Consider the following 22,393-nt stretch of genomic DNA (forward strand, 5'->3'; position numbering starts at 1 on the left):
GAGAGGCCGGTGCTGGTGCCAAGGGGAAACTTTCCTATGGCTTGGGCAGGGGAAAAAACAACAAACACTCAGGCATGCAGGCACACACAGAGAATAAATCCGGTGAGCGGAGGAGCAGGCTGCGAGCAAGTGACTGAAGGAGGTTGAGCAGGGCTGGGAGTTTGGAGAACATCCAGGAGCCCCCAAAATCCAGCAGGTCTGTGGGTAAGGGTGGCTGTGGGGTGATGCCACACGGTGGTCACAGTGCCATGTCACTGCATGGAGGGCTGTGGGACAGTGGTGGGGGTCTCTGGGTGATGTGGCTGCAAGAGCTCGGGGTGAGGAAGGGAACACCACCTTGATTCTGCTCTGATGGAGCTGTGGTGTGGGGCAGGATGGAATATTGCTGTCTCATCCTTGCAGCCAGCCGTGCCACGATGCTCATCCTGCTGCCAGGCTGGGTGGCCCTGTGCATCCTGCAGCTAGCCCTCAGCAGAACCCAGGTAAGGACCCTGCTCCCGAGGTGGGCATGTTAGGGCTGCCCATGGACAAAAGGTGGTCTGGGGGCTTTTCTGTATCAGGGAGGGTGCTGGAGCCACCTGGAGGGCTTCAGGCATCACAGGTGCTGATATAGCAGCAGGCAGAGGGGCTGAAGTTGGCACAGATGCAGAAGCAAAGGCAGACCTTGCAGTGGGATACAGAGGATGAGCCCAGCTGTCCCCAGTTGGCATGGGAGGGGACACAGCCCAGCCCAGCGGGTGATGGGGAGGGCCCTGTGTTCCCCCAGGAGTGCCTGAGCCACCAGCAGGTGCTCAGCACCGTGCGGCAGATGCAGAAGCTGCTGTCGGCACAGGAGGCTGCCCACCTCCAGGGCACGCGCAGCCTCAAGAAGCAGCTCTCAGTGCTGCACAGCCGCATCCAGAGGCTCGCTGGCAAACGTAACGGTAACGCTCGGCATCCCCATCACACCAGCTCCGACCCAGGGATAGGGCTGGGCTCCCATCCTCAGCCGTGTCCATCTGTCCATCCGCAGACACCTGTCCGCAGCTGGCGGTGCCCTTGAACGGGCGGAAGCTGGGCCGCAGCGCACGGGTGGGCCACGACGTTCACTTCATCTGCAATGCTGGATTTCAGCTGGTGGGCTCGGAGTCGCGCACCTGCCGGAGGGACCGCACCTGGAGCGGCACCCAGCCCTTCTGCAGAAGTGAAGTGCCGTGGGCTCGGGGTCGTGGGATTGCACGGGGAGTGATCTTGCATCCCCTGCAGCAGGACTGCATCCCAGCAGGGCTGGGAGAGGCAGGAATTGGCTTTCCCTGCCCCTGGTCTCATGGTATTTATGAGCTCTTTCTCCGCAGGTATTGATGAGTGTTCCAGCAACCCGTGTGCCAACGGTGGAATCTGCGTGGATGGCAACCAGAGCTACACGTGCCTGTGCCCACGGGGCTGGTCAGGAGCCGGTTGCCAGAGCCCTGTCTATGCCTGTAGGTGCCCTCAAAAACATCCCCAGCTCAGCAGAGGCTCAGATTTGAGCTGGGGTGCCTTATGCATCCCTGGAGCGGTGGAGGATGGAATGCTTGCAGGGCCACGCTGCGACCATCTCATCCTTCCCCACTGGTGACACCACATCCTTCCTGCAGACTGGGTGACGCTGAGCAACTCGTCCTTCAGCCGTCAGCCCCGCTGTGCTGAGGGCCGCCTGGGCTCGCGGCACTGCAGCTGTGATGCCGGCTTCCAGATGCGGGCAGGAGGTGTTTGCCAAGGTACAAAGTGTGAGGAGGGATGAGGCGTGATAGGATGGGGCGCCTCAGCCTCCATCCATCCCCACCCACAGATGTGGATGAGTGCCAGCTTTTCCAGCCTAACCCCCAGACCCGGATCTGCCTCCACGACTGCCTCAACCTCCCCGGCTCCTACCGCTGCCTCTGCCCACCGGGGTACGTGCTCCATGCCGACCGCAACACCTGTGAGGGTAAGAGGAGGGATGCCGAGCACCTACATGGCCGAGAGGATGGACAGCCCCACTCACCCCCTTTTTGCCACTGCAGATGTGGATGAGTGCACTGGCAGCCGGCACAACTGCACCCACGGTGAGCTCTGCATCAACACCTTCGGGGGCCACTGCTGCATGCGCCCCAAGTGCCCCCCACCACGCCACAACACCAGCTATGTCAAGACCTCCAGCTTGTGAGTATCAGGCCATCATCTCAGGGAGGGGACGGGCCCTACCTGTGCTATATCACAGCATCTGAGGGCAGCAAGGAGAGTGCTGGCAGCAAATTGTCACATGTAGCGTGCTTGGCGTGCCGCAGGATGCCCCTTGCCAAAGGGTTTGGGACGCTGGTGGCTGCGGGAGCGGGCGGGAGCACCCAAATACAAGGGAGCTTTATGCAGGCGCTGCATAGTGCTCAGGGCTGCAGCCAGAGCAAAGCACCTCTATCCGGGAGCCATGCTCCAGGCCGGCTTTGCTAGAGCTTTAATCAAATGTCAACAGTACTGATGCCCAGGACCTGGGGGGGAACGACGCCATTTCCCCTCCTCTGTACATTTATGTGGTGCCTTTGGCTACAATTCAACATGCAACTCCCCCCCCCACTGCTGCTTGTGAGACTGAACTGCTTTGTGCACCGCTGGCTCGTTCTTCCTGTCCTGGCACAGCTCTTGCAGCAACCCAAGCAGAGCAGCATCCCAGCTCTGAGCTGCAGATTTGCATCCAGATCCCACACCCAGCCCAGGGACACCTCTCCAAGCCTGGGCATGCTTGGATGTAGCCTTCTTGGGCTGCTCTATCACAGAACATGAGGCTGGAGATGCAGAGCGTGGTTGGTGGTCTCCATAAGCTTGTGTGCAAGCAGGCAGTCTGTTCCCCAAGAGCCAAGTAACACAGTGGGTCCAGGAGAATCTCATGAGGTTCAACAAAGCTATGTGCAAGGTCTTGTACCTGGGTTGTGGCAACCTTCGCTATCGGTACAAGCCAGAGGTCAAGAGGACAGAGCATAGGGGTACTGGTGGGTGGCAGTTGTACATGAGGCAGCAATGTACAACCCTCGCAGCCCTAAACTGCATCCAAAGCAGCACAGCCAGCAGTGCAGGGAGGGGATCTGCCCCTCTGCTCTGTGCTAGGCTGCCCAGAGAGGCGGGGGTGTCCCATCTCTGCAGACTGCCAAGGTTAGGCTGCATGGGGCTCTGAGCACTGATGGAGCTGTGGGTGTCCCTGCTCATTGCAAGGAGTGGGACCAGATGGCCTTTAAGGTCCTTTCCAACTCAAACAATTCTATGATTCTATGAGTGCTGGTTTCCCTTGTCTCCTGGCAGCCAGTGTGAGAGGAACCCCTGCCCCACAGACAGCCGTGCCTGCCGCCTCGCCGCCACCTCCATCTCCTTTCACTACCTGCCACTCCAGGCCAACCGCACCGTGCCCCGCGTCCTCTTCAAGATGTCCACCACCCGCTTTGTGGGTGACAGCCTGCGCTTCACCATCATAGGTGGCCGGGGCCAGGGCGTCTTTGCCGTGCGGCGCTCTGACCGGCAGACGGGAGAACTGGTGCTCAGCAGCCCAGTGGTGGGGCCAGCCACACTGGAGGTGGAGCTGGAGATGAGTGAGTTCTCCCGCAAGGTGCTGCTGGGCAAGCACATCTTCAAGGTCACGGCCTTTGTGTCCCAGTATGAGTTCTGAGATGCGGCTCTGCTGGAGGCAGATGTGGCTCTGTCCTGGGGAGCGGTGGAGTGGGATCAGCGTGGTGATCTCAGCCCTCGTACCATTAGAGGACTCCCGTTCTTGGAATTGGCCTCAGTGGGTCCTTCCAACTCGGGAGGTGCTATGATATCCTAGGATTCCTCCTGCTTGCTCATGGCTGTTAGAGCATAGCAGAAGAACCCCTGCTCATTGCTGATGCTGCCTGGAGGAATCAAGAAGCCGTGCTGAGGGTTACAGCAGGAGGGGACCCATCTGTGCCAGCCTGCTGTGCCTCCTCCTGCCTCGTACTCATCCAATAAAAGAAAACTGCCTGTAAGGAGGGTGTCTTTGCTCCGTGACAAACATCTTTTGCAGGGCCTGGCCAACACTCAGCCCCATGGGCAGGCTGCAGGAACACCAGAAGCATGGAGAGAGCAGCGGGGCTCGCAGCTGGGCCGGTGCCAGCAGCTTTCTGTCCCCTCAACCCACCAACACAGGGCAGGCCATGGGGAAGGGAAAGGCCCTGGGCCTCACACAGGGCAAGGAGCGAGGAGAGCCGCTGTGGACAGGCTCCTGAGGCTGCCCCTGCACAAAGCAGCCGCTGTGCGCAGCCCATAAAGCCCTCCTTGTGCCGCGGGCACCGCTCGCCAGCATCTGAGGGCCCGGCGGTGGGGGGAAATCGCCTCACACGGATGGCCGCCCAGCAACCTCCCATGGCGCACGGGAGCGGCGAGCCGCGCTGAGGCGGGAAGCGAACCGGTGGAGAAAGGCGGGAAACGGAACACTGCGGCGAAACGCGCCCGACGCTTTTTGTCCTCGCGGCGCGCCGTAGCCCGCCCGTTGCCATGGCGACGGGCCCAGCGGCCTGACCCGCCGCTCTCGCTTCTCTAGGCGAGAAGCTGCGGGGCCGGGCCCGTCCCCGTCCCGGCCGCACGGGGCACGCGGGGCGCCCGGCTCCATCACGCCGCCTGCCTCGGCCTCGGGCCTCGCTGCGTGCGGACTGCACGGGGAGACCTGCGGCCTCCGAGCAGCGCTGACTGAGTAAGCCCGGAGCCGTTCGGCAGCGCGGTGCGCGCCGTGCTTTCGTGAGCGAGAAACGTGCCGGGTTTGCTGACGGGACTCAGCTGGAAGCAGAGCGCTGAGAGGCCCTGCGGAGAGACGCGGGCAGATCAGAGGGTTTAACGGGAGCGGTGCCGAAGGTTAACGAGGGGTTAATGGCTGTGCACTGCAGAGCTGAGGCCGTGGGGCAGCGCCTGGCTGCTGTGTGGGCAGGCGATGGGCTTCGTGGCCACCGGGGTCCTTTCCATTCGGAATGTTCTCTGGTTCTGTAGCAGTAATTTCCAGCCCTTTGCTTGCACTGATGCAAGCAGATCTTGTATCTGAGCCGCCCTGCTTGCTCTGATGGTTGCAGTCAGTGCCTTTTGAGATTTTCTGGCACTGGAACCGTTATCAAAATGACAGCAATGACACGAGACAACGTCAAAATGAGACAGTAACGAGCCAGAGACCTCTGCTCCTTGCCTCTCAGCATGCTCCTGTGCCCAGGGACCCGGAGAAGCCCAACCCTGCATTCCCACAGAATGCATAATGGATGCATTTCTTTAGCAAGGCAGGTTCTGTTCAAAGCACAGCCCGGCTCAGTGGCAAGCAGAGAGCTGCAACTAACAGTTCAACACAAACTGAAATAGCATCTGTTTGTCATAGCTGTTGTGCAAACACTCAGACATCAAGAACTTCCCAGTTTATGGTTCATAACTTGTCTTTGCAATTAAATCTTGCTTTCTCATGTTGGCAGCCCTGGTGTTGTAGGACAGCTCAGTAATCTGGCAGCTTGCTGTGTGGGTGCCCTGCATATGTAACTCTGTTTTGTTCTTCTAGCAACAGTTGGCCTTACAGCGGTGTTGTGTGCAATTCCTTTTTCCTCTTTTTGCTCACTTTTTGTTCAGTTTCTAGACTTTCCACTTTGTTGCTGACAAAGGTGCCTCTGTTTCTCTGTAGTGCTGAAGCTGTGATTCCATCTCATGTGCTCCAGGAGGGCCACCTGCTTTCACTTCTCCTCACCAGTTGGAAGGAAAGCATGGCATATCTGAGTCAGGTGGCAGCATTTAGGAAGGGGGGGGGGGAACGGCTGTTTGTGAGGGTGGATAGTGATAAGACAAGGGGGAATGGTTTTAAACTGAGACAGGGGAGGTTTAGGTTGGATATTAGGAGGAAGTTTTTCACCCAGAGGGCGGTGAGGCACTGGAACAGGTTGCCCAAGGAGGCTGTGGATGCCCCAACCCTGCAGGCATTCAAGGCCAGGCTGGATGTGGCTCTGGGCAGCCTGGGCTGCTGGTTGGTGACCTGCACACAGCAGGGGGTTGGAACTGGATCAGCACTGTGCTCCTTTGCAACCCAGGCCATGCTGTGAGTCTATGATTTGTTCTGCCATCGACTGGAACAGCTGTCTGAAATGAAGATGTTCCCAAAAAAGAGCATATCGTGCTCTGTCTCTGGGCTGCCCACCTATGCTCTTTTTACTTGATTTTGGCCTAGATCCATTCAAACACTGTCAAAACCTTCACAAGTCTCCCTTAGCTGAAAGTTTGGCTTGTTGTTTCATGCAGATATCAACACTTGCTTTTAGAATGTGTAATTATTTTTCCCCTTTTGTTCCTATAGATCCTCTTTGCAGAGAGAAGTCTTCCCTCAAATGCTTGTCCTGGTCTCCAACTTTGTTGGAGATGGAGATGTTGGATCTAGGATCAGGACTCAGTCAGAATTCTTTTATATCAATATTTTCTTTTTTCTTTTTATTGCTACAGATGAACATCTGCGACAAACCTCCTAATAAGACAGCTCCAGAGAACTTGGGTGAAGCTGGTCCTAAGGTCCAACGTGCTCGAAGAAATGGCTGGAGCTGGCCTCTGCACCCTTTCCAGATCATTACCTGGCTGCTGTACCTCTTCTTTGCACTGGTTGGCTTTGGAATTCTGGTTCCTCTTCTGCCCCTCCACTGGCTGCCCGCTGGCTATATCGTATCCTTTGGTCAAGAGCAGAACAGGAGCTGTAATGAATTACCAGTGGGACATTTTAAAACAAGTGGTGAGCATAGGAGAAAACAGCTTAGCCAGAATCTTTTTCTGAGCTGTAGCCGTAATGTTGATTTTCTCCTGTCTCTAAGAAACACTTATTTTGGAACCATCTCTGTTCCTCCTGAGCTTGATAAGATCATTGATAAGAGCTTGATAAGATCATTAACATTCTACCTGTCTCTGTCGTTACTCCCTTTTAAGGCTTTGCCCCCCAAGCTCTTCTATCTACATCTGCTTCTGTGTCTTTATGTTGTTCTACAAGTGTGCTGCAGGCTTTCAGAGAGGGCATAGGAAAACTAGGGAACTGCTGTTTGCAGAGTGCGGGGCTGTGTGTCTCCAGGATTGCTGTCAGTCTTACTGTAGTGCAAACCAAGGAGAAAATTTAACATTGTTCTGTAACTGGAAAGAAGAAAATCCTTCAGCAGAAGCCTGCTTTACCATTCATATTTACAGCTTCCTTAGCAGAACCAGGTAATCAAGAAATGTTATAGACAGAATGTTGTGGAGAGTTCTGAAAAGATCTTCCTGATGAATGCGCTTATCATTTGTGCATCTGGAATTTGTATGCCCATAGAGCCTTTGATATTATTGGGATTCTGATGCTTTTGCTAATAGTTTTAATTAAACCTGCATGATTCAGTCATCAATAACATTACCAGCTTGCAGTTATTTTTCATCTGCCTGTCTTCCTGAAATCCTTGGTATCATCGTGCCTCAAGCTTTGTAAATTTGTCTTCCTCATATCATCATAACTCAATCTAAAGTCATTCTAACTGATCAAAGCAACATAACTCAGAGCTTTACTGCTAGTACTGTTAGTACTAATGCCTCTTTTTTTTTTCCTTACCACGCTACTGTGTTTTCCATAGACTTTAATAGGATCAATGATGTGCATATCTGGTTGCGTAGCAAATAAGCAGGAAGATTAATTGTTGTATGCATGCCTGTGTATTTCAGTGTATGGAGAAGCAAGCTCTGGTGTGCATTGGTTTACCAGAAATAGAATCATAGAATGGCCTGGGTTGCAAAGGAGCACAGTGCTGATCCAGTTCCAACCCCCTGCTGTGTGCAGGTCACCAGCCAGCAGCCCAGGCTGCCCAGAGCCACATCCAGCCTGGCCTTGAATGCCTGCAAGGATGGGGCATCCACATAACATTGCTGCTTTCTTTGCAAGTATTGGCAGTCACTTGAGGTTTGATCAAAAGTACTTCTAAAGCTTATTTGCTCTGCCTCGTGACTGGGGTTTTGTAAAGAAGAATTCAAACAGGTGATGTTTTGAGATACAAGTGACACGTCCTGTCAGTGAATCCTGTAGGACTGTAGTTGATAGGGGTGATTCTCTTCCTTGGGATTCTGAAGGAAGAGGAAAGCAAGGTGTTCAGTGCCAGTTCCTTGATGTGACTTTTTTTCTCTCTTTTTTGAAAGTTTGGTCTATTGAAGGGGCATGTGCACGGCCTTAACTGCCTGTTGCTTTCCAAAGATTCTGTATGGACTGAGAAGCGTGAACCTACGCCATCAGGCTGCACATAGGGTCAGATTCTGGTAAGTAAAGGTAAACTTTAAAAACTCCTGTGTGAGGGAGGACATTCCCATGAGGCAGAACAGTACTTTGTGAGGAGTTTTTCCTGTAGATTTAACTATCATTGAGCAGAGGGTGTTAGTTACAGTGAGACAGGTGAACTTCTCTGTTAATAAAGCTCAGACTAATGTAATCAGTTTTATGGTAATTTATAATCTGTATATTCCTTGTCTCCGTGGGCTTTGTGTATTAAGAATAAGACTTATACCCAAATATAAATCACTCCTACAATCCTTAACTGTGTGCTTCAGTGTCCAGGAGTGTGTTTTATCTACCATTTAGTTGTTCATCTTACTGCAGTCTCCATTGATCCTGCGGATGCAAAAGTGCGAGAAAAAAACTATCTAGGGCCTCTGGCCACCTTCAATCGTAATCAGCATGCACATGTCATTGAAAACCATCATTGCCATGTCTGTGATGTAAATGTGTAAGTATCTTCTCTTCTCTTCCTACTAATCTTTCTTCTTCACCATTGCACTTTGCCACTGGACGCTTCTTTACTGTTAGGCTGTGAGGTTGAAGTCGAGTTCCTGAAGCTCTTAGCTCGGCAGTGCCAGTGAATCCTCATTCCCTGGGTAGGCGTCCACTGTCAAATGTGAGCGTGGTCCTGTGTGTGACTTTATTGCTCTCATGTCGTGTGGAGAGGACTCTGCTGCTCTTTGTTACCTGGACGTTGGCGTTGCATCTGAGAACAGTGTGTAGCTTGGATGTGTGTGCTTGTGTTTGGCTAGATCCCAATGTGCTAGCAGAAATGCCTGGAGGGCAGGTTGTAAGGTGAGGGTCTGCAGAATTGCTTTAGGTTTGAAAACAAGAAAGCAGTGATCTCCGAACTAGAAATCACACAGTGCATTAAAAAAAGCAAACTTTGCAGTGTTTGGGATCGTGGTCCAGCAATAGTGAATACAGCCATTATGTTGGGGAATTTACTTATTCTTCTTGTAGATATGGTTGGTTCCCAGGCTCTCTGCTGCTCTGCTCCCCTGTACTTGTGTCCCTGGTAAAGGCATGCCTCTCTAACACCACCTTTTCTTTGGCAGGAGTGCCAAATCGAAGCACTGTGGATCTTGCAACAAGTGTGTGCGTGGCTTTGATCACCACTGCAAATGGCTCAACAACTGTGTGGGAGAGAGGAATTACTGGTAAGGGCTTGGCAGTGTGGCAGGAACACATCGCTGCCTCAATAATATCCCCAGAGAAGTCTGATGTGCTCTCAGCCACACAGAACCACTTTTCTTTTAGATCTTAGCTGAATAAAATCAGTCATGAAAAAACGAGGTGTAAAATGCAAGCACTGCTGTGACATCCACATAACCAGGGATAAAATCCCTATGCTTAGTAGTAAAATGTCTACAGATGAAAACAGAAAACTTGGTTGTCTTAAGTGGTATTAGGAAAACATGATGGGATGTTAAGTGGGTGTCCGTAGTGCTTGTGATAACTGGAGTGGGAATAGGTCCATGATCGTGCTGTTGTTCCCATCTCTGAATCCAAACTGCTTTCCCTCCAAGATTTGCCAGTTGGCAGCAGCACACACGCAAATCTAATCTATGCCAGGTTTAAGGTAAGGAATAAGGAGGCTCACGCTGATTATTGCTTCTCTGCTCACTCTGCTGCACTAGAGCCACATGTGGAGCAAAGAGTTGTTACTGCTCAGTGCCACGATGTGCTGCCTTGAGATTTTGTGCAGGGAGCTCTTTTTCTATCACACATATACTTGACTGCTTTCTAACTACAGTTGTTTCAAGGCTTTCAGTTATGTTAGGGCATGAAACAAGGCATCTATGAAAGTGCCACAGTAATAAGGGATGGCTGTGTATATCTGTCTCTTGAATTGTGTCTGTGGTGTTACTGGAGCCACTCAGAGTTCCCACTTCTTTGGCAGGTTCTTTTTGAACAGCGTGGTGTCTGCCATCCTGGGCCTTGGGCTTCTGCTGCTCATTGCTTTCTACATCTTTGTTGAGTTCTTCCTTAACCCCACGATGCTTCGTTCTGACCATCACTATGAAGGTAAGAGCAGTGCATCCTGGGAATCATGATGGTCTCCTCTGGGGGGCCAGTGTGTGAGATTGGATTCTTCCACACTCTTCTCCTTATTCCTTCAGTTGTACAAGTGTCTGCTCAGCTGATGGAATGTCTCTTTCTTGCACCCACTAAACTGCTCTTCCTAAAAGCCTTGCAGCACAAAGTTTCTTAAGCCTCACATGCATAATGGGCCTGCAACCCATTTTGAGTTACAAATATTTCCAGCTGTAAAGTTGAGTTTGAGACACTGCATGGACAGCCTGCAGACCTCCTGCTGCTTTTGTTTTACAGGCCTGAAGAACCACACGGATGTTTGGTTTGTGTTTCTGCCTGCTGTTCCTGTTGAGACTCGGGCACCTGCCATTTTGTTCTCAGCTGGGACTTTCATTCTTTTGAGCCTGGTGACTGTGAGCCTGCTAGGCCACCTCTTGACCTTTCACATCTATCTTAGTAAGTATTCTGTTCCTCTCATCCGCATCTCCATTTCGTTTTTCTTCAGCTACTGCTTGTTCTGCATTCCTTGTGTGTTCATCCATGTTACAAACCTACAAGATTATCACTCAAGAGGTAGAAAGTAGGGGGTTTAACCTTATACATTTTGTGTCTTTGCAAAAGGTGGATTGGAGCCAGTGAAAAGCCTTTTCCAGCCTGAGTCAGATTCCTCAGAAGCATTTTTAAGACATTATCTTGGAAATTTCTAGTAAGAAATTCCATCGATACAATTTCCTTCATTCAGAGCTGAATCTTAGAAAGCATACAAGACTTTAGAATCCAGATAAACTTAGAGTTCACTTGTTGAACTGCATCAGTAGCCATTTCCAGAATGTGCTGTTTGGACAGTTGCAAGTAAGTCTTGAAGGTTAAATGATGGCATCTTAAATGGAAGAAATAAAAGAAGAATTGTAACTAAACTGTTCTTGGCTAATATAATAGTGAGAGACTGAAAATGCATATCATTTTATGTAGTCCATAAGAAGCTTATCTGGGTCACATTTTATGTGGTTATAGGTTGGTAGAACATCCCAGCTGGTTCTGTGTAATGCCATTTGGTGCTGCAGGGCTTACCAGCTGAGACACAGCATGGTGTGAGCAAGGTGCACTCACATGTGCAGTGCCATTCTCTAGAGCCAGTGCTTCTGTGATACAAGAGATCCTGTTTCTCTGGTCTCATGTTCTGCTGAGAAGCCCAACTCCCAGATCAGATCCCATTATGGAAGTTGTGCTGTGTTGACACAGAATGACTTGTGGGACTCAGAGGGAGAAGCTTTCAGAAAAGCTCCTCATTAGGGCTCCTACTCGGTGCTGTATCAGGAGGGACAGTTTTGGTCTGGAAGTGCAAATGGTCATCAAATAGCTTTTTTTTCTGTCACTGTCTGGAGTGGAGCCTGTGCTGTTTGCATTCTGTAAGTCATGATGAGAGAAGATCCTGCACTTGCAGAAGTCAGTGGGGTCAAAACTAGGGAAGGAGGGATGTGCTGGAAGAGAGGTGGATCGTTAGGCTGTCTGTAACAGTGAGACAGAAGCCAACACAAACAAGGTCAGCACAAACCAGTGCAGTTCCAGATGGGTCACAGTCCTTGGTTTTGCTTTCTTGTAATTACAAGTTGACTTTTATCAGGTTAATGGTGATGCCTGGAGATTTTCAAGGTTGATCTACCACTACAGACTAAAGACTGAAAAGCCTCGCAGTGCTGGGGCAACTCCAGGAACGTTTCCTTTGGCTGAAAAAGGCAGCGTTATTCTGTGCAGTGCTGACCTTGCAGCACATTACCTTGTCTACCCGTACAGCTTCCACCAGAGGGTGCTCCTTCCTTGGGATAACGGTGCTCTTCCTCTCGTCAAGCAGTAATGTTCTGTGTGTAGAAACCAGTTCTGCTCTGATGTTTTTTATTGTTGTCTGGATGTGAATTATTTGTCCTCCTTCAGGACCAATTTGAAGGCAAATTAACTTTTAGTTGTGACCCAATTTAATGTGATCTTTTCAGAATGGCTGTCCTGGCTTTAATTACTCGCTGCTGTCACAGTAGGTTGTTCTCAAGGCAGTTGATCCGTGTGATCACAATTACATCTTGACTGAGATGCAGTTGCAGAGGCACTCGGTGAAGCATGGCACATGGGAAGTTTGCAGAGAGGTGTTTGGTTTTCTTTTTAATGACGTGCTGCAGTGCTGTCTGCCAAATGCAGTGCTTTTGACTAAATAGCCATTTAACAATATTGCAGAAGTTGCTCTGCTTAGTATGCAGAAACCAATGAATTCTAACCCAAGAATGGTTTGTACCCATGTTCTGTTTCTTAAATAATGCATATAGATGCAATTCTTCTAGCATTTCCAGCACTCTGCACCTTCCTCATTAAATACATTCTCCGATCACTTGGCTGCAGGCTTGCATTTGTTTTTATGGTCTGCCTTCCTGGCCAAATGCATCTTGGATTCTTTTTTCTTCCTAAGGCCATTGCTTACCTCTGCTCTCCCCCACTTCCCTGCAGTGTAGCTGTGTGTCTGGAGCGTGGTTCTGAGGGATAAGGCACAAGTGGAACAAATGAATTCAGGCACAGCAGAGATTTTAGCCTAGATGTCCCACATCCTGAGCGTCTGATTTAACTACATGCTACTGTAAACAGGAATAATGCTTCCAGACTGCAGCCAGAAGCTGCAGCATCCATTTCTGGCTTCTGTGTTCTAAAAATACTACGACATCATGAGGGGACGAACGCCTTAGTTTTGAATCCCTGTAATGTTTGGAGTCTCTTGAGGAAAGCAAGCTGCTCAGAAATGTCAGTTGCTTTTGCTCATTCATGGAAGCAGATGTTTGTGTCTGCAGGACGTTAAGAGCTCATAAACTCAGGCACATATAAACTTTGAGTCTGTTTGGCACAAGATGAATGGGCATCTCGTGCTCGCTATTTTGGACATTAATTATCTCAGTCTTCCTTCTGGGCTGCACCAACCTGCTGGCTTTCTTTTCTACGTTTGGTATGACTGCTCATCACGCAATGCAGATCTTTCAAGTATCACATCTGAAGAATGGATTTGCTCAGAAATGAGCTGAATGAATCTCTGCCACACAAAAGGCAGCACCACGTGTGTGTGAGACATTTAACTGAGCACTGTGACGACAACAGTAAAGGATACAGTAAGACAGGCAGTGCAAAGGTGCTTTTGGCTTGGAGTGTCAGTTTTCTCGTGTTTATAGTTGCCATTGAAACGAGGAGTTTTTCAGGCTGTTTGTGAGCTGTCGGTGCAGTCAGGAGTGGCCTTTCACACACTGACAGCTGTTCTCTTTCTTTCCTCCCAGTGTGGAACAAACTGACTACATACGAGTACATCCTGCAGCAGCGTGCCCAGCAAGAGGCCAAAGAAGCAGACAAGCAGCTGGATCCTTGTCCCTCCCAGGTGATGCCCACTCAGGTACTTGCTGCACTTGCAATCCACTTCCCATGGAACAACCTCACTCGTCGGCTGCGTAGAGCTTGCTTCAGTTTTGTATGCTTCAAATTGTAGAGGCAGCTGCTCCAGATAGGACTTTGGAGGCACCTCTGAGGAGCAGAGATGTGAGTAGGATGTGAGAGAGCCTACGGTCTGTAACTTGATGAGCACTTCAGGCATTAGCAAGTACTGCTTTCAAACAAATCAATCCCACCCACTCTCTTCTTCCACCATTTGTTCTGGGCCCTGGGCTATCTGTTCTCCTTTGCCAACGCAGCTGTTTGTTACAGTCATGCAGTGAATAGGGTGGGGGAACTCATCTGGGTAAGAAGAAACTTTATTAAGAAAGATAGTTGAGGTAGTGTTTAGCTGGGCCAGCTCCCTCCCATCTGGTTCACCAAGCAGTCACATAACTGCTTGTGTCAGCATGAAAGAGGATGACTGAAGAGTGGGCAGGTCCCGTCTCTGGAAAGGACAGGACCATCTGTTTTGGTGGCAGTGTGCATTTTGGTGGTCTGTGTGCATGGTGTTGTAAGTCAGGACTGAAAATGAGACAGATTCCAAAGCAGGAGAAACTGAGGTTAATCATCAGGCAGCTCGTATGGGCTAGTCTGACTATCTGGAAAAAGAAATGAGCATCAATCCTGTTCAGAAACGACCCTTTGAAGCTTTGTTTTCCTTTGAGATGAGTCTACACGGCGCTGAGGTCCTTGTGATTACCACCATGCTGATCTGTATTGCTGCAAAGGACTCCTCAGTCCTGCTGCACTGTGCAGTGCAATATATAAGGCTGATAGTCTCACGGAAAGGTTGGGTGTCATTTATTTTGCTGCAGGACAGCTTTGTCCCCGGGGGGCTCAAAATTTGACTGAACGTTTCTATTGGTTTGGATGGGGGAGCTGACTAGAAACTTCCAGTTCCTCCTAGTCTAAATTATTCTGGGATTCTGCAAGCCCTTGTAACTCTATCTAGCTTTATGAGTTGAGTGAGTTGCCTTCTATATAACTAGTTTTAAATTTCATAAGAAACTAATTAACTCCAAGCTTAGTCCACATCTTCTGTGAATTGGTCCTGGGGTCTCGCTGGACTCATTAATGGCTTTTCCCTATCAAAGGAAGAGGGAAAGTGAGCTAATTCCCTTTCTGTGCAATGTGGAGACCTCAGCTTCTCATATACATTTTTTGTTCCCTGCTGGGAAATGTGAACTTTCAGTTTGCAGGAAGGTTTCCATAACAGCGAGGATGTTTGGCGCTTTGTCTCGCACAGCTTTGCCTACCGTGACCATTAAAGCAGTAACGAAACAACAGCACTAACGACTTCCTGGTTACCAGATTTTAATCTCAGCTGAAAATACACCTGAGAAAGGTGAGCTGTGTGTGCCTCCGTTTGGGATGAGGCTGTTCAGCTGTGTTCTCCTGTCTGCACAGCTGCTTGTCCAGAAGCTGTGAGCACGGTTCATCTGAGGCTTGCAGCAGCAGGGTGAAAAGGAGCTCTGTTTCCCTGCTGCAGTCAGTACCTTGGGGAGCAGTGGGGACTGGAAGATGCCCAGTAACATTGTTGAGAGCACTGTTAACCCCCAGACTTTCCTTGTTCCTCGCGTAGCAACCAGAGATAAACACAAACAAATACATGGGGTAGGAGTACACCAAGTGACTCGCCTTGTGTAAGCTGCATTGACTGCTGCCTTCAGCTTGAGCACAGAGGCCCTTTGTAACTGATCCAAGATCTTGCAAGCATCAAATAGAAGTTGTGTTCTTCCCACCTTTGTCTTAACTGTTCTTTAACTACAGAGAGTAAGAAGAGATGCATTTCCCACTTTGCTGAAGCCTTCTTTAAGCCTGTGTGCTGGTTCAGCCTTTGGCTATGTTCAGGCTAAAGGATTACAGGAGACCTGAGCGTGGCCAGCGGTCGTGAGGTGGCACTGAGCTTTGGGAGCTGGGATTTCAGTGGGGCTAGCAGTCTGTTTGCAGCAGGGCAAAGAGCTGAACCCGAGTGAGCTGATGGGGAGGGGCAGCTCCATCAGGCTGGCAGCTGCCCAGCTGTGTGGGAGCTGAGGGATGCTGGGGCTCTGTGCTGTGCTTTCATCATGCAGAGAGAATGCTGCATTTTCTACTCATCGAGTCTTCTTCCATTTGTTCCTGCTTGTCAGCTCGGATGGGTTGTGTTCTCTGTGCAGCTGCTTTGGTTATACATAATTTAAAAGGCCAAAATGCACAAAATGGACTTTTAAAAGGCTCTTCTCTTGCATTCTGGGAAAGCATTGCTTGTGCTATCCTCAAGATGCATCTTGTTAACCTTCTTTGAAATACCAAGCCTGCGGTCCTGCTTGCTTGCTGTGGATATCAAATCCTGATGATTTCCCCTTGCTGTGCACAGTCTCACAAGAATATCTCCTGCTGCAGCAATTTCAGCACGCTGTGCAAGGAATGCCTGCATCTCCCCCTGCTTACAGTGACACGAGGCTGTGGCTGATCTCCTTCATTTGTGACTCAGGTGCATGAGGTTGGTGTGTCAGCGTTAGGAATTTGGTCTCCAAGGAGCTCTGAGGAACAACTCATGTACACCTGGTGCTCAGGCAATGACAACTGATGATCTGAGTTACAAATTCATTGTGAAATATCTGCAGACCATTAATCCTGCACTGGGATGAGCTCTGCTTTTCTTAGTGAGCCCCCAGCAGTACAATTCTCAGACCACAAAATTCTATTGTTTAAGGTTGCTGAAACCAATTTCCTTCAGTTTGATGCCAGCACCTATAAAACAATTGCAAATTTCTTTCTACATTTACAAAACCAATTAAAGTAAGAGCACTTTACAAAATGCAACAAGCCTGAACTCCTTCCAGCTCGGCAGCTCTCTTATCTACAATTACATGAGTACAGGGACTCCAGATCTCCATGCCAAGGTTTTTGAGAGCAACTAGTAATTTGGGAAGTCTCTCTGCTGGCACAGGAAGAAGAGTGACCAAAGATGAGCTGGCTGTGTTGCTGGGGATGTTGTCCCCAGTGCCCTCTGGCAGTGTTGGCAATGTGTGTCAGAGGCTTTGTACTCCCTTTGTATCTTGTAATTTCTTCTTTTCTCTGTGTAGCATTGAGGGGTTTCACATGCTGTTTTATGAGCCCATAACTCAAGACTACAGGAGTCTTCTGCAGCTCTTTACAGTTGGCTTTCATATTTACTGCCTTACATGAGGCAGCATCATCACAGATCCATCATTTGGTCTTCCAGCCACCCCAACTGAGTGCTTCTGGGGGAGAACCAGGAGCCCTTTTCTGTAATTTGGATACTTGAATTTAGGGGGCTTCTTTGTCAAGCCTTCTTTTATGCTTATAAGAGTGTGCAAGTTGAAAATAGCAGTGCCACATCCTTTGCTGAGTTTCAGCTGTGGTAGCTGCAATGACAAAATGCTTGGCGTGGGGGAGGCAGAAAACACCCCTGTAGTGAAAATCCTTCTCCCCTATGTGTCCCTCGTGTTCTGAAAATGTGAATTCTCTCTGTCTGGTCGTTTCAGGAAGCAGATTTACTTTCAACTACTAACCCTGGCCATACAAACCCTGGTGTTCAGGTAGAGGACTTCTCAGCAGCCAATTCAGAGAAATGGTGAGTCTCCCAGAGACGTGTGTGTGCTGAATGGGAAATCATCCCTGCAGTCTAAAGAGCAGAAGGAGCACCAGTGTTTCAACCAAGACATGCTGAGTTCATTGAGTTTCAGCAGGGCAAATACATGCAGGAGTACTTACCTCCCTTCCTCTGGGACAATAACTTTCCTGGAACTAGAGTTTTACAATAAAATTACTTTAAAGCTGCCTGAAATAGATCTGGGAGCTCCACTTCAGCTTGCTGCAGTGTGACTGAAGGAGGTGGTCTGCTTTGTGAGCATCTGAAATGAGAAAGCCTGCTGACTTTGTGATTCAGGCTTAGAGAGCTCTGGAGTGAGCTCTCACTCATTCCGAGTGAGTATCTGGGTTGTCTTGGAATTAAACTGAATGCTCTGCTGTTGGGCTTTGAGAGGTGATTGTACATGGTAGCTCACTGTACCTTGTGTGTGCTCACATCCTTGACAAGGCTGAGGCTCTTAGCAAGAGGGCTAACTGAAGGATGAGGTGTACAAGGTAGAAAGGGGTTCCACTGAAATGTGCTCTGACTCTGTGCATTTTTGCACATGTCTCAGTTTATCAGCTGGTCGAGTGACCTGCTCAGCATTATGCCCTAGCCTGCTTTGTGTCAGAAAATCCAGCCTTGGCCCATTTCCAGACTCCCTAGAATTTTTTTTTCTCAAGTAAATTAAAAGGAATCAGGCTGAAAAAAACATTTCAGGTTGTGTCTGTGCCCATTTACTGCCCCCACATTGGAATCTTTCTTCTCAGGCCATAAGGTTTTTCTCTCAAAATCGAGTTTTGGCTCTGTGTGGAAGCCAGGTGATGGTGCAGAGCACTGATAATATCCACTGCTAAGAGCCACTGCATCACAAAAAAGGGTTTCTTCTGTTGCCAGCTCAACCTTCTGGTTTTGTCCCACAGTTCCTGTATTGAGCTCAGTATCACTGTAAGATTTCAGGCTGTCAGGAGGTGTGAATGACAATATGAATCAGTGCACTTTATGACATGAGGTGAGCAGTCACTGGAAAACAGCGTCCTTGTCTCTTAATTAAGCCTTGCCTATTAACTCATGTCCTTGGGGAAGGGAGAGGAAACTCTTGGTGTTTTGTGCACAGCTGCAAGAGCAGCGACCCTGCAGTCATGCAGGGCGTGCAGTGCAAAGCAAGGGCTGCCTTAGCCCCATTGAAGCTGGCTCTGTGCAAGAAAGGTGGACATCACAGTTCAGCAGTGTCTGAGGGAAGCATCTGATGTGCCTGTATTTAGCTTTTCAAAGCTCTACGCCCACACCAACGAAGCCGATCCTGAATGCAGCTCCTCTCCTGACCTCCCATCTCTTCACTTTGCGGCCCCCGTGCAGGTAAGCAGGAGTCCTTCCGTGTGCTCTGCTCTCTGATGGTGATCCATCAGGCTGCATGAGGACAAACTCGCCCTGATGCAAGCTGTGCTTAGCTCAGTGTGTGTGCAGGGCTCAGTGTGTGTGCAGGGCTCAGTGTGTGTGCAGGGCTGACTGTGCCCTGTGGTCGCTGCATCCACACGGTGCTCTCCTGCCTCAGCTCCCACACGTGAGCAGATGCATTCTTGCTTCTCAGACTTGCAGCTGAGCTGTAACACGTGGAGCCTTGCACAATATCTCTCCGTTCCAGTGCTGTTCAGTGACTGCACACACCTGTGTGTGCTTCTGTACAGCAAAATCCAACAGCTTATGCATTCAAATATTGGAGGTTAAAGCATCTGCCCAGGGGAATAAGGCGTGCGTGAGTGTGAGGCTTTAGTGCATGAAATAGCTGCCCAAAGGGATGTTGTCTGCTTTTTAGAATTCATTTACCTGCATCCAGATGCTCTCCCCATTTCCTCGGTGGCTGATAGTGGTGCTCTCTTTTCCTCTAAGCTCATTAATCAATTTTGTCATCCAGATGATAAGAAAAAAAATCCTTCTCTGCTAGACTTGTATCTTGGACAAGGGCCATCTTGGTATCTCTCTCTTGGTATGTCACGTGCTGTGTGACTTTCTGCCTTCTTGCTTTCTCAGAGACAGAAAAAAAGGAGGAAGAAGATGTTAAGGACTTCTTCCTCAGTGATGGAGAGCAGATCTAAACCACATGCTGGAACTTGGGCTTCTTTTCCAGGTCCCCAGTCAGGTGAGTGTGCAGCACCCAGCTGCTTTGCTCTGTAGCTCTTCCAGTTCACTGAAATGTGAAGGATTTAATACAAACTTGCTTTTAGAAAGTAGAGACAAGGAAAAAAAAAGCAAAGAACGGAAACTCCCTGGAGAAGAGCAGATATAAACTTTATTTGGAAGCATCTGTGTTGTGCAGAGTTAATGGGGTTGTGATGCCAGCTTTTCCTTGCTCTGTATCAGCTTTAAACATGCTGTTTCTTGGAACTGTTAGTTCTGAGGTAGCTGAGAAGCTCCCAGTCATTGTACTCAAGGTGTTACTGCAGCAGCACAGTTAAACAGAAGCAGTGCTCATTTCAGTTCTGTTCTCCTGAGGAGGAAGGCACAGCAAAAAAAAAAACTGTGGTGGCAGCTGTACCATGGAACTGCTTTCGTTTTTAAAGGAGAAATTGGTCAGATGAGCAAGAGGGAAATGTGCATCTTCATAAACAGTGCTAGGCTGCTTAAGCAGCTGTGTCAGCAGCACTGAGGGCCGTGCTGAGTGGTTCCCAGCTGCTGGATGGGCCGTGTCAGAGCTGACATCTGCAGGGCTGACGGACCTTTCCCTCCTTGACCTTCCTTGTGTCTTTCATTCCATCTGCAGAGCTTCCAGCCACAGCTGCTGCCACCCCCTCCTCCCCCAGCCCTCTCCTCCTGGTGCCCACCATCCCCCTGCCTGCTGCAGTGCAGGCAGCAGCACCCCCAGCTGACTATCACTCCGAGTCTGCCGAGTCCATGGATGAGATCCCTGTGGCTCAGACTCACCTGGGCAGCACAGCCCTTCACGGCCCTTGTCAGAGCAGCTCAAGCAGTGCTCGGCGCTGCCCCCTGTCCACACCTGATCCCAAACACTGCAAAGGGAAGAGTCTTTATTCTGGGCACAAGGTGAAAAGGAAAAGCTGCCAGCGAGACAGAGGCGTGGAACGAGATCTGGAACTTTTTTCTAAGACTCCTGCCGTGTTTGTAAGTAAGAGCAGTGGAGAACCTCGTGTCTCTCAGCCCCGAGCTGATGGGAGCACATCTGAGCCACAGCACAGAAAATGCACCAGCAAACAGCATCTGGGCAGGCGTGATCCCTGCCTAAAGGACGTGAGGACAAACACCGCAGTGCCCGAGTGACCGTCCTTCCGAAGCTGCAGCCTTTGGGGGTGAAGCAAGATGTTCTTTTTCTATCTGTGTGCTGCTGTTCGAAGGTTTTTGCTCCAGCAATTCATTCTCTGGTGACTGCAGCGTCCCTGGGTGTGATGCTGTCCAACTTCCAGCACGCTTAGCTGAGAGGCAGCAAAAGCCCTGCTGCATCATGTTCTGCATTGCCATCGTCTCTCAGGGTGAGGGAAAATGGCCTTAAGTTGCACCAGGGTAAGTTTAGATTGGATATCAGGAAAAACTTCTTTACAGAAAGGGTTGTTAAGCACTGCAATGGGCTGCCCAGGGAGGTGGTTGAGTCACCATCCCTGGGTGTGTTTGAAAACCATTTGGATGTGGTGCTCAGGGACGTGGTTTAGCAGAGGGTCGTTAGGGCGGTTTGGTTGTGGTTGGACTCCATGATCTTTTAAGGTCTTTCCAACCTGAGCAATTCTATGATTATGGCTGCTGCCTTCGGAGCTAGGACTGCCCCAAGCCTGTTTCCACTCTCCTTGTCAAGGGGATCAGGTTTTGCAGCTAGAAAGTGCCCAGGGCTGTGTGAGGTGGGCGCTTTGACGTGTTGCCAGAGGGAGCTAAAGCAGAGCATTCTCCATAGGAAAGGGCTGTGTGCTCCTGACGCTCTGCAGACCAACACTGCAGTAAGTTTAATGCTGTAGGGTAAAACAAGGCTGCATCTCCACTCTCTGTTGATACCCCAAAAACTCAATTTTCCATCTTCCCCAACCCAGGCTTTGGATCAGGGCAGGGCGCCTCAGCTGGTAGTCAGGGAGTGACCTGAGGATTGTTCTGTCCCTGCACCACTTTCCTCTGTGCACCTTCAAGCCAAGTTCACCAGCGTGTACTCTAAAGCAGTGTGGTCTGACCTGCTCAGCTGTGTCTTTCCAGCAGCCTGGAGTGCCCCGCAGCGCAGCTTTCTCATCAGAAACTTCTGAGGATGCAGGAGGTCCCAAAAGCTTTTCATTTCCTGGGCTTGCCAAGTCAGTATTAACCCACAGCCCAAGCGTGGATGTTCTGTATTGCAAAAAATCCCACACCTGACACCAGGATCCAGTGCCTGGAGCAACTCCGTGGTGGTGGTGAGAGCAGAGGGCGATGTGGGCTGCAAAGCCTGTGCTGCTCCGTGGGCAGCATGCCTTGCTTTGCATTCCTGACTGAGCACTGGGGGCCGGGCTGCCAGGAAGCCCAGATCTGCCTAGCAGCCAGCTCCCTCAGAGCCCAGGATAGCAGCGGAGCAGTCTGCTGCACCTCGCCAGCAGCGCTGTGTGCCTGGCATCGTTCCTCACCTGACAGCTGCACGGCCTCTGTGGCCACCACCCAGAGCTGTGGTTGCCACCTTGGCTGCTTGCACCACGTCTAACAGCCCCTGCCTGGGTATGACGAGGAGGGCTGCGTGCCCTGAGCGCCAGCAGCTGGCCCAGTTCCCTCAGGAAGGGAAGGCGCAGGCGATGTCTGAGCATCCAGCTGCTTTCTATAGAGCACGTCCTGTTCCAGGGCCGTCTCTGGGCTCTCTGACCAGGAGTTTATTGTACTAAAGGGACAGAGAGCTGAGCTGTGCTGCTAAACATCTCCATGGGATGGAGAATGACCCCTGAGAAGTGTCCTGTGTGCTTGGATGGGCATCCCTCCCTGCTGTTTCTCCCTGTTTGCTGCCATCCAAGGGAGCTGCAGCCTGCAGTAGGAGGGCTTTCGAGGCCAGCTGTCCCCTTACTCACAAAGCATCAGACATCCATCTCCAGCAG

General features: G+C 50.2%; 2 protein-coding genes across 3 annotated transcripts; both read left to right on the plus strand.

The window, feature by feature from the left end:
- The first annotated feature begins 416 nt into the window (after positions 1-416).
- Positions 417-3,652, plus strand: LOC122155467 (fibulin-7-like). Its single transcript, XM_042809343.1, has 8 exons — positions 417-482; positions 767-923; positions 1,013-1,183; positions 1,335-1,460; positions 1,617-1,739; positions 1,811-1,948; positions 2,025-2,163; positions 3,292-3,652. The coding sequence occupies exons 1-8, from the start codon at positions 417-419 to the stop codon at positions 3,650-3,652; spliced, it is 1,281 nt and encodes a 426-aa protein (XP_042665277.1).
- A 980-nt stretch (positions 3,653-4,632) lies between these two features.
- ZDHHC1 (zinc finger DHHC-type containing 1) lies at positions 4,633-20,917 on the plus strand. Of its 2 annotated transcripts, XM_042809341.1 has the most exons (11): positions 4,633-4,693; positions 6,457-6,669; positions 8,557-8,732; positions 9,343-9,444; positions 10,188-10,312; positions 10,619-10,777; positions 13,624-13,736; positions 17,266-17,354; positions 18,617-18,710; positions 19,383-19,491; positions 20,113-20,917. In XM_042809341.1, exons 2-11 carry the CDS (start codon positions 6,457-6,459, stop codon positions 20,625-20,627), a joined length of 1,695 nt encoding a protein of 564 aa, XP_042665275.1. In that variant the 5' UTR covers positions 4,633-4,693; the 3' UTR covers positions 20,628-20,917. The 2 variants fall into 2 exon arrangements, with proteins under 2 accessions (XP_042665275.1, XP_042665276.1); XM_042809342.1 differs by lacking the exons at positions 4,633-4,693; positions 8,557-8,732 and adding an exon at positions 8,152-8,268 and having other exon boundaries at positions 6,656-6,736.
- Positions 20,918-22,393: the final 1,476 nt, after the last annotated feature.

This window comes from Centrocercus urophasianus, unplaced genomic scaffold (genome assembly GCF_019232065.1).
Source record: "Centrocercus urophasianus isolate 14NV4802_14NV808 unplaced genomic scaffold, USGS_Curo_1.0 seq_1159, whole genome shotgun sequence".
Lineage (NCBI taxonomy): Eukaryota > Metazoa > Chordata > Aves > Galliformes > Phasianidae > Centrocercus > Centrocercus urophasianus.

Excerpts from the sequence above, each read along its gene's own strand:
- LOC122155467 (XM_042809343.1), top strand. The coding sequence starts at position 417 with ATGCTCATCCTGCTGCCAGGCTGGGTGGCCCTGTGCATCCTGCAGCTA. Across the intron at positions 1,184-1,334 it reads CACCCAGCCCTTCTGCAGAA|GTATTGATGAGTGTTCCAGC; the intron begins GTGAAGTGCCGT and ends CTTTCTCCGCAG. Across the intron at positions 1,740-1,810 it reads GGCAGGAGGTGTTTGCCAAG|ATGTGGATGAGTGCCAGCTT; the intron begins GTACAAAGTGTG and ends CCCCACCCACAG.
- ZDHHC1 (XM_042809341.1), top strand. The coding sequence starts at position 6,457 with ATGAACATCTGCGACAAACCTCCTAATAAGACAGCTCCAGAGAACTTG. Across the intron at positions 8,733-9,342 it reads CATGTCTGTGATGTAAATGT|GAGTGCCAAATCGAAGCACT; the intron begins GTAAGTATCTTC and ends TTTCTTTGGCAG. Across the intron at positions 17,355-18,616 it reads GCAGCCAATTCAGAGAAATG|CTTTTCAAAGCTCTACGCCC; the intron begins GTGAGTCTCCCA and ends GCCTGTATTTAG.